The sequence below is a fragment of the Macadamia integrifolia genome, unplaced genomic scaffold (genome assembly GCF_013358625.1).
Source record: "Macadamia integrifolia cultivar HAES 741 unplaced genomic scaffold, SCU_Mint_v3 scaffold2658, whole genome shotgun sequence".
In the NCBI taxonomy this organism is placed as follows: Eukaryota; Viridiplantae; Streptophyta; class Magnoliopsida; order Proteales; family Proteaceae; genus Macadamia; species Macadamia integrifolia.
In genome coordinates this window covers 1-16,247 of record NW_024868863.1, presented here as the reverse complement: position 1 = coordinate 16,247, position 16,247 = coordinate 1, and the positions used below count along the sequence as shown (strand labels likewise).

At 37.5% G+C, this 16,247-nt stretch overlaps 1 protein-coding gene across 1 annotated transcript; it reads right to left on the bottom strand.

Annotated features, from left to right (window-relative positions):
• Nucleotides 1–15,177: 15,177 nt before the first annotated feature.
• Nucleotides 15,178–15,983, bottom strand: LOC122066997 (probable receptor-like protein kinase At1g80640). The gene is made up of 2 exons (XM_042630838.1): nucleotides 15,823–15,983; nucleotides 15,178–15,695 (listed from the first exon to the last, which is right to left on the bottom strand). The coding sequence occupies exons 1-2, from the start codon at nucleotides 15,859–15,861 to the stop codon at nucleotides 15,420–15,422; spliced, it is 315 nt and encodes a 104-aa protein (XP_042486772.1). The 5' UTR covers nucleotides 15,862–15,983; the 3' UTR covers nucleotides 15,178–15,419.
• Nucleotides 15,984–16,247: the final 264 nt, after the last annotated feature.

Sequence of the window (16,247 nt, the reverse complement as noted above, 5' to 3'; positions counted from 1 at the left end):
TTATACTTAATCGACGGATCCCAAGTCAAAAGGAAGTCTTAACGGGAGACATGTGGGGCCATACTAGAGCTTGTTCCCAACTTTACGTAGGCCCCACCATATAGGCTACAATATATTTAAATTTTTTAAGAGAGAGAGGATTTTATACAATGGTGACAGGTTTTGGTACATGCAGTGTTTGATGGGATTCAAACTTTACCAACATATTATGAAAAAAAAAAAAAACATTACTGTTTTTTAGGGTAGAATTTTAATGTTGTATACTCATAATATTGTTTTGGTAGGGGAGACAACACTTAATATTAACACTAAGTTGAAATTATGGAGATTAATTTTAGAATCTATAGATTTAAAGATAAGTAAAATGAAGAGAGTATACGATGTGTAATTTTAATCACACCACGGCAGATAATCAAAACAATTATGATTGAGGAAAAAGAGGTATTGTAAAATGATATAGAGGAGAATGTTTCACAAAGGATTAAAATGGGATAAATGAAGTGGAGAGGTGCATCTAATCTGGGGTATTGTGTGACCAATGTATTCCTTTAAAATTTGTAGTGAAGTTTCATAGGACAATTGTTAGATTGACTATGATGTACAAGATGGAATCTTCGACAGAAATATGAATGACAAAATTAAGAATGGCCATATTAAAGCCGATATGGGTATTGCCTTGATTTATGATAAGTCTTGAGAAAGCCATTTGAGATGGTATGATCATGTGCAATAGAGGCTTGGGGGTACGTCACCAAGGAAGAGTGAGCTTATTCGAATTGAAGGAGCTAAAAATTTAAGAGTAGGCCTAAAATGACCATATGAGAAATAATGATGAAAGGTTTGCATAGTTTAGCTCTTGCCTCAAATTTGAACTCAAAAATATTTTTCTACCCAAAAAAAAAAAAGAACTTGAATATATTTGATTGGAGGGTAAGAATCCATATAGCCGACCCCAATTAGGTGAAATTTTTCTAATTTATTATGCTTGTGTCTATACTTTTCCTTTTCTTTTGTTATATTTGATTAGATCCATGTAATTAACATCATTAAGTGAAGACAAGACTGAATTATTGTTTTATTATAATATTTTAAATATTGTTTAAAATTTTCATTTTTTTAACTAGCAAGAACATAGGATGCATAATGAGCCATATAATTAAGAGGGACCACCAACCACCACATTTGACCCCATCTAGTAAGGACAACAATTTACTTGGCCCTACCCAATCATCGGGCCTCACTATTTGGGGCCCAAGCATGCCCTAGGGCTGGGCCGAGCCAAGCTGGGCTTTGGGCCTATCAGGCATTCTAAACTTAATACATAGCATATGACGTTTCCAAAAGAATTACTCATGTAGAACAGGTTCCGCTTAATTGGTTAGTCTATTATCTTTCCATGTAGTAAGTTTCCTTAGCTCCGAGTCAAGGAAACCATTTTACCCATCCATGGGTTGCTGAGATGGTTAGGGAGAATTGGAGATTGTGTGGATAGACGCACGATCATAGGTTCAATTCTCTATCTGTGCATCTCCGATTTAAATGGAGACTGTGGTGGTTGGTTGTTGTGCTAGTCACTCTAAAGATTAGTCGAGGTGCACGTAAACTGACGTGGACACCTTGGTTTAAAAAAAAAAAAAAAAGTCTAATACTTGAGGTAAGTAAGGTCCACAAAATTTTAAATATAAGAGAAGTGTATCTGAATCTATGTTGCTTCCTATGTCTAGTCATATATTTTTATTATTATTTTTTTCTAATAAATAAATAAATAACTCCATTATGGGAGGGTAGGAAACACTCATCCGTCGCTGCCTGCTTGGAGAGATTAGCTGCCTAACCAAAGAGAAGTTCAAGGATTACTGCAGTAGATCAGAATTGAACAAGAAGTGCTAGAATACTCTCTTCCCACCAGGCCAATCGGTATGGTTTGACACTCCTACGATGCCCTCTACAATCAATGCTTGCTTCTTCTCTTCCTCCAAAAGGGAAAAGAGCCAATCAATAAGAAGAGGATAGGAGAAACATAGTCTTTAATGCCAGCCATCCCCTAGAGGAATGATTCTGTCTGGATTGGCTAGGAGGATTACCACATCTCCTCTAACAATGAATTGAACTACAGTCTCAAAATAGATAGCAATTAATGACTAATCAATATGTCCCGGCCTGCTAATTGGTCCATCTACTCCACCTCACAATATTAGGCACTAAGTGATTTCAGAACTATTTGTTCGTAATAAGCCATTCAATTTATCTAGAACAAGCATTGATTCTCAAAAGTCATGTTCAATTTCAGAGATTCAACCATTGAGGTAGGATGGTCTTTTCGTGTGACCCTATATCTGGGCGTAGGGGTGCATGATCAGGCACCATTCTTTATCAAAGAAGAACACGTTATTTTCACACATTGGTTTTTCGAGGTAGGAATCTCAATGTGGTGAGGACTATTTAATCATGTCAACCTCACTATTAGGATTAGAACAAGGAGTGCATATCAGTCTTTAACTCTCATCAATATACTCGTTACAACAGCCACCAAAAGTAGTAGCACTTCTTTTGGTGTAATCTTCAACACAATTGGGAAGACTTCATGCACTTGGTGCAAAAATTTCCACATAAAGAGCAAATAGGAGCTTGAATTTTTCATATTCCATTACATGTTCATCAATCTTGGCTTTATTTTGCATTGATGTTAAGGTCACACAAGACAAAGAGTAGGAAATATTCTCTCGTAATCTTACATGAATCCAAGTCCATTTGTATAAATATTAATTAGTTATTGATGGTGGACAATACTGCGTGGACCACATCTTTGGCAAGCTTATTGTGTAGAGCTCAATTACAACTTTCAATTTAATTGAATAGGTTGTCAACAGAGACAAGAAGGAATAGATCTAATCAATGGTTTTGTGGAAAAATTGTTGATATTGGAGTGGAAAGTCAAGAGTTCTATAATTTGATTTCTTGTCGATTGATGGTATTCATCTTTTTTGGTAAGAAAAAAAGATACTCCATGGTAGTGATCATAGCCCTCAAATCGATGCCGTCATATGACAAGTAACACTTTTGTAGGACCAACGAACAATAGTGGGGCATGCCGATTCAAACCCACAACCAGCAGATATGAACATAGATGTGGCAAGGGCTTCCTTCCACTAAGCTACCAACCCCATTCGATGGTATTCATCTTATCCCCTCAATTAATATGGATGTGAAATCGGAGAAGTGTTCACATCGAAAGATAGGATATCATTTTTACACACACACACAGAGAGAGAGAGAGAGAGAGAGAGAGAGAGAGAGAGAGAGAGAGAGAGAGAGGTCAATGACTCTGCTTCATAGTGAATTTAGTGGCTACATTAGTCTATTGCCATTTTGGAGATTAGGTTCATGTGCAAAGGCTCATTTGAATTAATTTCTTATGTCCTAAGGTTTAAGCTGTGAGATAATTTTAGGGTATGGAATGAGTTTTTAGTTTGAGTACTTACCTCAAAAAAAGAAGAGTTTTAAGTTGTGTTGTTATCTCCATAAGAAGTCCCAAGGTTCACTATGTCTGTTGTGAAATTTTCCTAAGATATGATTCATGGAACTATGCTTGCTCTAATGGTCTTGATTGCTTAATTGTGAAAAGCTCAGAATTAATACAGAGGAAACTCAATATATTCTGGTAGATATCATGAAGATTGATCAAAATTTTTTTACTTTCATTGCTCTGGACATTTCTTGCCTGATTGTGTCATTTTGAAAATGAATCTCCGTGGCATATATTTTTTTTCTTGCTCTATTTTAAATGTATTTAGGCTGCTGCACCTCTTGGATTAAGCACATAATTCCTCTAGACTTTTTACTTGATTTATTAATTCGAGTCTTTAATCTGGTCATCTGCCATTTCTTCTCTTCTATTGATGTATATAGTATTTTATTAGTTTTGGCTATTACAATGTATGTTATTACTGGTGTACGATGTTTTGTATTCCGTCACAGTTTAATCCAAGAAATACTGGTGTAGGCCTTCCGACAAATTTGTAGTCCTGGGTACGTAAGCAATCTTTCCGAACCTTGTAAACTTGTATGTATTATTTATTCTTGTTTTTTCATTATCTTTTGCATCGTTTTTAGGGTTACATTTAGGGTTGTGTTTCTATAGTTATATAACTCTTTTTTCGGAATAAACGTGTTTTCTAAAACCAACCATTTTCACCCTCCCATGTTATATGAATGATTCTCCCTTTCTACCTTCCCTTGAGAATGTATCATTGATGTCCCTCAAAAATTATTTATCGTTGCCATTTGGAGACCATTGATCCGATCATTACTTGTGATGGTTGGTCAGGTATCGGGCATCTTGAAAATTGATACAGTTTTGGAATGAATGGATACTGGATTGCTCATATCGGATAGAAATTAAAAATTGATACACTATCAATCAGACATCAAAATCGGAAACATGCAAAACCGATACAGACGATTCGATACCTCAAACCATTGTTGCATCACCAGGTGGATCCATCACAGTTACCCCTCGGCCCTCATCATAGGTCTTCCAGGAGCTTTGGCAATTAGGCACTCTCGTAGGGTACTAAAAGACGACTGAAAAAAGTGTAAGAAGCTATGGTAGAGCAGAGCCACTCGCTCGCTCTGTCGCTGCTCATATATCTCTACAGGTAGAGTGGGTAACTGCAACTGCACTTCGCCATTACCAAACCACACCCAACATAATAACTCCGGTCTCCTCCTCCTCCTCCTCCTCCTACTCCTACTAGTCCAGTCAAAACTTGGACCAACAACCTTTTTGTGTTTTTGCTATTCATCTCTTGTGTTTTCTTCTTTGTTGCATTTATTTGGTCCTAATGAACTCACTTCTCGAGGGTTGGACCTCTGATCTATCCTGCAGGAGGGGATTGAGGACCATTTATTACCTACTATTTGAACACAGCCTTGGACCGACGACTGTACTTTAGCTACTATATATTAAGCTATTATTATATATATATATATATATATATATACGTTGCTCAATGGCAAGGCCCACGTCAACCGTCCACCAGCCCCAGTGTACCATTCGACACAAAAAATAAAGATATCTCCACTAATGGCCTCTCCCGCCCTCTCTCTCACCTCGTGTCTCCTGTCTTACTCATCCTCTGCTTTGACCGCCCAGAGGGACTGTGTCTGTGATTTCTGTGCGACTCTTGTGGAGAAGGGATAGGGTCGTTGTCGTCTCGGTGATTAGTGATTACTCCCCGGCGCTTGTGAGTTGTGTGTGGTGGAGTGACGCGTGAATAAAGAGTCATGGTGGACACGTATCGTCACGAGTGAGTGAAACAGTTATCTTCGGAATAGTTAGTTATAGATAAGGGTGTCAATCGGTCGGTCTAGTCGGGTTTGATCACTTGAAAACTTTGTATTGTATATACGGGTCAGTTTTGGGGGACAATTGTAGATTTATAATCGGATCGATCGGTGTTAGGCTTTCATCGAACTTCCTTAAATGGGACTTAACCAGGGTATAGACCTATTTAAGTCTAAACGGGCTTTAAACGTGCCTACTAGAAAATTATTTTCTTAAATGGGTTGAAGGCCCAGAAATATGTGACGCAACTTTAATAAAGAAGAGAAGTGATATGAGATTGTCGTTCTTCTTTCTTAAAAAAAGAAGAAATTATGACCATTACAACTTACAAAACAAAAGTTATTTTAATCAAATCCTATTACAAAGCAAAAAGTAAGAAAATTTAATTAGTTTCTTACTAGTAATGGCAAAATAGAAATTTTATGTAGTATTAAAGGGGTCGGGCTGGGTCAGGCTACAATGAGTCGGTTCAAGTTGGGCTTATAAACGTGGCGGTTTAGTCGGGTGCCCGAAGAGCTAGCTATCTGCACCGTGAACGCTCGTTTAATCGGGCTGGTCCAGGTCAGGTAGTAAATGTGTCGGCCTCGATTGGACCCACCGGTGCAAGCTCAGAATTGACACCCCTAGTTATAGGGGTGAGATAGCATGGGTTTCTTAAACCCTAGCTCAATTCTAACTTTTTTTTTTTTTTTTGTGCAAATAAACTTATATTCAGCAAAGACGGGCAAACATGCCAAAACAATATCGCAGAGCTCTCCAGCGAGAGGAGGGATCTCCAAAATCATCAGGGAAAGAAAGAGCCCATTTAGCAACAACATGAGCAAAACCATTACAAGACCTGCTGCTATAAGAAAAGGAGCAAAGAGAAAAAAAAGAGCTTTGAGAGACATTATATCATACACAATGCTCCCAATGGACATTTGGGGAGAAGAGGGGGATGAGAGGTTATTTATGAGAGTAAGGCAATCGGAGAACACCATTACCCTCGAGTAACCCTCATGTCTGGCCGAATAAAGAGCTAGACGGATAGCCAGAGCTTAATCCTAACTTTTCAAAACTTAACCCAAGCCGAATTCAATTTTTCTGGGTTTACGTTTAGGTCCAATCCTACCACATTAATGTCAACTTAATCCAATTCTAATTGATCTTGATTGGATTGAATTTCTTAACACTCCAACCCAATTATAGGTCCCCAAAACTCAATCCAGACCTAATCCAACCTTATCGGGCCCATACTAACGCAACCCGGCCCTAATTGACCTTGGATGGGCATGTTTGCGCCAAGTTGGCCCTAATTGGCATTGCTTTTTGTCAGCGTCGGGCTAACCATAATTGATTTTGTTTTTACAATCAAGGTGGGGTTGCGTTAAACACAATTTGTATTTGATGAATTAAAATTTTCTGTATATATTGGATCTAAGAATCAATGACCCATATTTCATTATTCTGAATAAAATGATAGGATGATAGCCTTAAGTTATATTCTATAAATCAAGGTTAAACTTAGTGCCGAGTTGGGCTAAGTTGGGCCTAGGACTCAACCTAGGCCTGACCTAACCCGGACATAGGTTCAGTGTTTTTCAACCCTAACTCGTTTTCAGGGTCAGAAATCTTAGCCCAAGTCTTGTTTGGGCTCAAGGCGAGTTCGGACCATCAGGATCAAACTTACATTGCTAGTTACTTGTTATCTTGGATCTCGATCCTCTCCAACTCCCTCCCAACCTCTCACATGCATGCAACTCAACATTTGGGTACATTAATACATTCAATCGCATATGATTGGAACGCAACCCCATACATACATGTGAGAGGTTGGGAAGGAGTTGAAAGGAATCGTAGTAAAAAGTGTTCTTGTTTGCTTCTACATGCACTCTTCCCCCATTGCCCTGGTTTTAGCAATTTGTCACCGCAAATGTTTCTTTTTCATTCTGGATCTGGGACCATTCCTTTCGATTCACCATTTCAATCTCTTACCAAAATAGACGGAGTAACATATCATACTGTCATACTATTATATAAAAGCATGTACTCATGCTTTGTGGCTAATCTTTCCATTGACTATTTTACCCTTCATATTTATTTAAATTTTTTATTTCTTTTTTCTTATCATTTTGTCATTATTTTTTAATTCTCCCAAATTGTTGGTATCCTTTCTATTTTTTATCTAAATTTTTCTTATTTCTATTTAATTTTTAAAATTTAACAAATCTTTACCCACCAATAATAGAATCAAAGAGAAAGTTGGGAAGAGAGAATTTAGGAGCTTGAGTTGGTAGATAATTTATTCCCTTTCCTTCTCTATCCCAAACTCTCCCCTTGCCTACGATCTCCCCTCTTCTCTATATTCTCCTCTTTCTTCCCTTAATATGATAATAGAATTTATTGGCTTTTAAAAAGTAACAAATCTTTGCCTCTCTCTTTGTAAAATATCATTTATATAATAATATGATTCTATATATATTTACACCAAAAAATCATAAAATCTTATAACTAAATATTAGTTTTCTCTTATCTTTGTCTTTCTCCCAATTTCCTTTTCCTTCTCTCACATTCCACTCTTTTGTAAAATATTTTTTATTTAATAAAATCATTCTATATTTAATATTTTTTAAGTTTGTCCTGTTGGGGATCCTTTACCATATTAAACATATGAATAATCCTATAGTATTTAGAATACACGAATCATAAAAGATATTTAACCATGGGTATAGTCCCTAAACCAAGATCAATAAAGTACTCCCTTCATAGATCTTAAAATACATAACCATATAGATTTACCATATTTATAATAATCAATGGGACATACATGACATGAACCATAAATGGGAATAGAGAAGTACCTGTGTAACTTTAGAAACCCCATAAGCATAGATCATGAACCTCTATCCCATGTGATTAAACATTACTCCCATGAAGATGACAATGACGAACTACGCAAGTGGAGTCCTTCTACTGAGATCTTCTGCAGCCTCTTACTTTAGGGCTTCCTCTCTTTCTATGCGCTTGTTTTTGTGAGAAAGTCGTGCTCCCAAAACCAATAAGGCATTAAGTGATGACTACAGGGATCATCAGTATTCTATTTATAATAGAATCTCTAAAGCCCTATTCCACTCTCACAATGGAAAGAGCTAGGAGTTTCCTAATTAGAGTGGGTCTATTATTGCTTGGGCCCAATGGATCAATCGGTATCAATTAAGCCCACATAAAAAGCCTAACATGTCCTACCATATATGCATCTCTTTCTCTCGGGAATTTCCTTACACTTTCTCATGTCCCTCTTCTCTTCTCTCTCTTTCTCTCTCGTCCCTCTAACGATAACCCTCTCTAACTTCTTCCCAGCTGCTCTGGTGTGAATCCGATCGCAGAATAAGGTCGACTCTACTTGCGGGTGAGTGTTCGAGACGGCTTCTAGTGTGAGATGCTCGCAACGAACCCCAACTCCTGTGAATAGCTACCTCACTCTCTCTCCAGTGATGGATTTTTATTTGTTTTTCCCTGCAATTTTCCTCCAAGAGGGAAATCATTCCACTGCAACTCTCAGAGGGAAATCAAGTCGATGTTATTGAAGCTCGATTGGAACTCACCATTGTTGGGGTAAAACCTCTCTCTCTCCCTGGTTATTTCTTTGTTACATCTTTTTACCTTTACTTGTTACTATCTCCGACGTAGAAATCTCCACTGATTTGTAGGTATGCTTTTGCAGGTTTGCCATAGTTGGGAAACATCCACCTATGATTAATAAGTTGTTTATGGTGTATAAACATGTATAGAGCGAGATTTAGATTCAGTTCAGTGTGAGTCGTTTAGTCTAACATTCCAATATTCAATCATAATAGATTTCGGTAAGAACTCATATTTTGTTTGAGAAGAAATCGTATTAATGTGAACCTCATATCTCATATCAACACCATAGGTCTAGAAATATGATCCCTCTTTATCATCTAACCATATTCTTCAATCTATTAAGCCCATTTAAAGTTATTGACACCTTATGGTTCTCCATTCTCCTTATCTTGCATCATCTTTATATGGTCGACACTTTAGATGAACTGCTCATTGTAACCAAACTGTCATTATCTTTTGCTAATCTATCTTTCCCAATTAAATTTAAATTCAAATCTCAAATGCATGGAGCTTATGAATAAGAATCTGTATATTTTGAGGGAATAAAGTTAGCCTATCATAAGGTTTTTAAAACCCTTTTATCATATGGGTCATCACTGGTGGCATTGTGCAGTTTGGGTCATATGTGACGTGAAGAGGTCCCTGGTCCCACCTCAGAATTTATTAATGACCAATCAAATATGAACTTTGATTATGCTATGGTGCATGTATTGGCAGAAAGAAGATGAAATAACCTAGAGGGGGGATGAATACTAAGTTATGTTAGTGAAATTTAAATCTTTTTGAATTCCCCAAGTGTGATTATAAAAAGAAATGCAGAATAAAAACAAACAATCATATTACACCAAGATTTATAGTTGTTTGACTCAACTTGAGTCTAGTCCACTCCCTACAAGTTCCACTTGTAAAGTATTCCACTAGTTCTTCCTTTCAGTACAGTAGGTAAGGAAGAAAACCTTTACAAAATCTTATTTAGGACAAGAGTATCTTTGCAATCTCCTTCAAGGTAGAAATACACCTTTTACAATCCTGTTTAACGGTGGAGAGACACCTAACTCTTTTAAGGATAAAAGGATCCTTACACAATCCTAATTGCAGTCTAGAAAAATGTAAAAGCAACAATTTAAATAAGTGGAATAGAATTGTTCAAGTTTACCTCATGCGGTGCGAGCAAAATGAACATGTAAAGTGAATGATTGAATGCACCTTTTGTAGTCTCCCTTAAGTATAGAGAGGTGAAAGAGACTTTACTTCAATCTTGAGTTCTTGAAGAACGTGTTTGACTTCAGTCCGTGAACTCAATAAAATAACGGTTGATCCTCATAAATGACTTTGATATGATTGCTAAGAGCTTTCTTAATTGTTAATTATTAAAGTCATAAGTGGGGTATTTATATAGGTAGAGACGAGGTTTAATTAGGGTAACAAAATCACCCAACTTGGAAGGAGAATAATCTCTAACGGATAGAAATTTTCTCAACCAACAGTTGTCGCTTCCAACCAACATTGGCTCTTCCAAGTCCAGTTGTATAAAAGTAGCCGTTAGACTCAAAATATAGTCGTTATATAGCCGTTGGAGGTGTTTAGAGGTGAACCAACAGTTGCCGTTTCCATCTGGTAGTTGCTGGATGCCCTCTGTAGGCTAAATCAAAGAGGACCATTTGATCTGGAATTGATCAGGCAAACCAGTTCAATTTTTAATTAAATCCGGCAGTTGCCGATTCCATCCGGTAATTGCCAAATGGTCTCTGTTACCATTCTCTGATAAAAAACTAATCACAGAGACCAAGCGGTAGTTGCGCTTCGATCTAGTAGTTGCCGGTTGGTCTCTGTTTTGTGTTTTGATTGCCTAGCAATCACACAAAGAGTGTCCAATGCCTTAGGTTGTTTCTTATGTCTTTTCTAACACTAAAATGCATGAGTGTAGTGCGTGTTAGCGTGTGTAAATTACAACCTAATATAGAGGTCTTCAAGTTTTGAACTCTTCAAGTCTTCTAATCTTCAACTGTTCAAATCTTCTAGCCATCAATTCTTCAAGTTTTCAACTTTTCAATCATACAACTAGAGTCTTCCTTTCAATCACTTTATGCCATATCACGTCTTGAACTTCAATGGGTGTACGCTTATATCTTAAAAATCAAGTGTCTTGGCTATGATCCTTTACATGACACTAGAAAGATAGCTATTAGAGCATTACTTGTTTGTTATCATCAAAACCATTATGGAGAGGGATATTCCCAACAAAAGAAGGGGAGGGTGGTGTGTAGGTTTCACTTTCACCAAGCTTGTTGTATAGGGAAGAGTGAATGCAAGACAACCAAACAAATGAGAATGACTGAATAAGCAGATTGAAAGGTAGAGATAAGAAGAGAAATGGAGGTCAAAGTGGTGAAGTCAGGTTCAGGTGGGTCGGTGTCTTCTGTGGGAGTAGTATTGGAGAGAGGAACTGCTATCGAGATGCTGCCCTCGAATTAGGCCAAGAGCTTGCGAGTACTTTTTCAATCCCCTTCTTTTTTTCCTCTCAAATGGGTGATTTCTCACTTCTCAATTTTTGTTTCTCTTGTTTATCCCCCCCCCCCTTTTTTTCTTCTCCATCTTGAGTCTTATCTGACCCCTTTATTATATGTTGGGATTCTGCGAAGGTTTCGAGGAGGCTGAATCTTATTTATGGTGGTGGGAGTGTTGGGTTGATTGGTTTGCTCTCTCAAGCTGTTCATCGTGGTGGCTGCCATGTTATTGGGTAAAGTTAACAGTGAATGGATCAGGTTCACGTATAAGAATGTTCTCTCTTTACATTTAATAGGTTTCAAATCCACGGATCAAGGTCGTTCTCGAACATTCTCATACGTGAACGTGATCCGCTCTCAAGTTAACACCAGCACTCATTCTCATTAGATTAATGCCATTATTTCTTCAACTTCTCTTGTTCTTCTCTGCTTCTCCCCTGCTTTTTCACTTGTTTATTATTATTTTGCTTCAGGATCATCCCCAAGACTCTCATGTCCAAAGAGGTCTGTAACTTTATCTGGGTTTTCTTTTCTGGATATATTGCAGCTGTTGTGTTGTTATTTATTACTGCGGTAATGATGCAATGTTGCATGATGTTATTGAAATGTTGGGTTTTTGTTAATCAAATAATAGAAGAAAATGTGGGGGAAGTGAAACCTGTAGCCTACAAGCACTGAAGGAAAGTTGAGTGTAATGAGGACAGCAAGAAGTAGATACTTTGTTTTATTTAGATTGGATCCCATTTAGGTTCCTTTTCCCCTCTAAGGCATGTGAAGTTAATTAACGGTTTGTTCATTTGTATGTAACAATTAGTTGGAGAAATATTGGTAACTGATATTATTCTGTTTTTTGTCATGTGCAGGTTTACTCTCTCGAATATGGTCCTGTGCATATTGTTTTGGAGGGGAATAAAAGTGTCTATCAAGATTATTCAAACAATTACTAAGACAGTGATCACTGTGGATTGGTTAAAGTATGCGAGTCATGTTTCTTTAAGAATAATCTTATATGACTAGCTGTCAATCTATGAAGATATTTCTGAAAAAGTAATTGGGCCATCAACACTAGCAACTATAATTCATTCATTATTCTTGTTTGTTATGTGGAGAACTCTCAGAAAAGAGAATATTGTGGAAGCTTTGGCTTTACAATGTTATCGAATCCAGGTTTTTTGCTACCTTACATAGTTATATATTACATTGGAATTGATCTCAATCTTGGTGATCAGAGTGTAAAGTGAATTGGAAGTCTGCCATAACTTAAAAATTCAATCATGTTGTGAGTGTGTCTGTGTGTGTGTTTTACAGTCCATGATTATTTGGATATTTTTTGGAAAGGTAAAAAAAAATTGAATGTGTTTTTATTTTTTATTATTGTTTAAAGAATGAATAAGACATTATTTTTGCCGAGGAATTCATATTTAAACATAAGAGTATAATTTGTAATTAAAGCCAATCAATTTAAATACAATTAAGATCAATATTTCCTTTCTTGAAACTACGTATAATTGTAGAAGCCCCACAAAGTTTATGGTACCAAGATACAAATTGCAAAATCAACAAGCCACCTGTAGCTTTATCTTAGGAGTGGTTTGTTGATCAATAATTTCAATGCTTATCGTGCATACTTGTGAGTTCATTATAGTCTGATGATCCCAATGCTACCCTATAAGTTCTCTCTTGAAAAAAGAAAAATTAATGCAGGGAAAATATCTCAAAAATGAGCGTACCTATCTAATCTGTATCTAATTCAAGAAATTGTTTATGTAGCTACAATGGCATACTTGTGAACTCTCTTGAAGCCAGGGGTGTTTTCTTGTGATAATTATATTGTTTTACTACCTACTCTTATAGTTTACATCTGATAATTGTAGACAATATTATTGCCTTTATTTTGTTTCAATATCATCATCTTCATCATCATCATCATTATGGTTACTAATGATTTAAATCTCAAGATGCAGATCAGTTTTTAAACTCCACCAATCTCAAGTTGACTTGGCTGTCTCCGCCAATCATGGCTGAGTTTGGGAAAAATAGATGGTACCTGGTGAGCCAATATTTGTGGGGGTTCAAGTATCATAACTTGGGATTAGGCTCCACTTGCTCTCTCTCTCTCTCTCTCTCTCTCTCTCTCTCTCTCTCTCTCTCTCTCTCTCTCTCTCTCTCTCTCTCTCTCTATAGAATAGCATTTAACTATTGATTTCTAAAAAAAAAAATTTGTAACTATCTATCATTATTTGAAATTTAAAAATAATACATTAAATAGTCATTTTAAATTACTAATTGCTTCAATGGATATCATATATGATTGAAATATATTTAGTTTCATGTAGACATTTTGTTCTCTCTCTCTCTCTCTCTCTCAAACACACAAACACACGGCCACATGTGCATTTACACGTGTCAGTTATATATATTGGGTGAGTGGTAGTAACATTAAAGCGCTTCAAAGGTATGAACACCACATTAAATATCAACAATTGATCTACCTTTAGATAAATCTTATCCATCCATTGTTTCAATGCATCAATCAGTTACTCTTTTTTTTTTTTTTTCAATGCATCAACCGGTTACTCGCCAACACGGTGAAGGCTTACAAGCCCCCCTCTCCCTCCCCGCCTCTGCATCTCCTTCTCCCTCTCTTACTCCCACCCAAACCCTCTCCCCTCCACTGTGAACCCGTGGCATCCCCACCTCTCCATATCTGCCTCTTTCTCTCTCTCTCTTTCTCTCTCTCACACACACACACCATTCACAATCTGCCCCTACCGTCGCATACTGGTTGCCCCAATCAGTAAGCCAAACGTCCTGGGGGTTGAATTTTTTTTATGTTGTTAGTCATTATGGAACTATCTGATGTGGTATTTAATCTGCTAATGAGTCTTTTTTCCCGGTGCTGAAGCAATTTGTTTGGACGCGATAGAGCTTTATTTCATGGTCTTTTGTTACTCCTTTCCAAGACAGAAAATAAAAGTCCCCTTTCACCCCCTTTTGGTAGTACATGTCAAGACGCTGTGGACCAGTGAGGAAAGTTCATTGTTTTGAAATTTTAGTCTCAAGGGTTACAGGCTTATAGCCATCACTTCCAAAAATTGTTGAGCCGGTGCAGAAAAGGCATCGGGATCCATGGAGCCCCAAAACCGATTGTGTAGCAGAATGTTACCGGCTGTGAAGAAGATTATGCCTGGAAGAGCCATTAATAAGTTGAATGTTTTTTAACATAAGATTTTGACCTTTGATAGGCAGCCAACAGCATTGGTACTTACCTAATGTTAAATCACGGGGATTAAATTTTTTAGACATGGTAAGCCAATGAGGTTCAGGGTCCCTTTTAGTCAATTGTTGAGCTTTGGCATGGTGTAGGTGGCTACATCCACCCCGCTTCATTGTATATCCTTCTCTCATTCTCTGCTTTCTGCAAGGAGCTTCTCCTAAGCAGATTTTAATTCCATTGTGGCATGTTGTCCAAAAAAAAAAAAAAAACAGATTCGTCTAAAGTGAGAATCTTGCGGCTTTGAATGAGTTTTTAACACTGATCTTGTTTCCCCACATTACAAAATTGTAGAATTAGCAGGAGAGGGGAAAAGATGAATTACTGAATCTGTGTTTATGGCATTTATACTTTATGAAAAACTATGCAGCTACTGAGATTTTTCTCGTCTCCCCAGACCAATTTCAATTTATGACCCCATGAAATAGAAACAGAAACCATACCTAAGCATTCAATCTCCCACTCTCAATGTCTCATCTCACCAGTCTCAGCAGCAGAACTAGTTTGCCTGAAATCTCCAAAATTACATGGCATAGTTAAATAGATCAAACCCAATATCTAAAACTTGGGAGAGAACAACTTTGAATCTTAGATCAAAGATCTAATGAGTACAAAGCCCCCTATATATCAGCAGGATGACCGTGAATATTGCTAGCTTAGGTTATTCTCAAGCACTGGCTTTACCAAATTCACTGGTGGTCGGAGATTTAATCGCATGGAAACTAGAGCAGCTGCCAATTTTTGCAGTTGACTTATGATGCTTCACGAGAGGTACCAATGACTGCACCACATCTGCCATCAGAGGCCTGTAATCTGCTTCAGGCTGGACGCACATGGCAGCAATGGCAGCCACCTGAATGACCTCCTTCATGGAGTACTGACCTTCCATGGCTGGGTCCATAATCTGCTCAACCTTCTCTCTATCTGTAAGCCGGGGCAGAGCCTTCATACAAACAAGCAGAAAACAAATAATACAACGAGAATATGCATCAAAACAGGAAAGAGATAATCTTGTGCCTAATGTCCATTAACTCAGCAAGCCAAATGAGAAATGAGAGATGAGTGCTTACCCAAGAGACAAGAACACCTTCCCCAGGAGCCCTCTTCATGTCTACTGGCACTCTGCCTGTAAGCAATTCCAAGAGCACAACCCCATAACTGTAAACATCTGATTTTGTTGTCAAATGCCCAGTTAATGCATACCTATAGAGGAAACAAATACAAATTTTCAGATTAAACAGAAAATCAGGAAATAAAGTGTTTGGGCTTGATACTAGTAGGAAGTCATTTAACCGTAAAAAGAACCCAGTGGATGAGGCTCCCACTACTGCAGGGTCTGGGAGGAGCAAATGTGCACAGCCTTACCTCCTGCTTCACAGGAGAGGCTGTTTCCAAGGTTTGAACTTGTGAACAACATGTTGCAATAGTGCAACTTAACCATTGTACCACAGGCTCGCCCACTACTTAACCATTGCACCACATCCAACATATATTT

What these genes read in the sequence shown, in the direction of transcription:
- LOC122066997 (XM_042630838.1), bottom strand. Translation starts at nt 15,861, where the DNA reads ATGAAGAGGGCTCCTGGGGAAGGTGTTCTTGTCTCTTGG. An exon ending in AAGGTGTTCTTGTCTCTTGG is followed by an intron (nt 15,696 to 15,822) that starts GTAAGCACTCAT and finishes GTTTGTATGAAG; the next exon opens with GCTCTGCCCCGGCTTACAGA.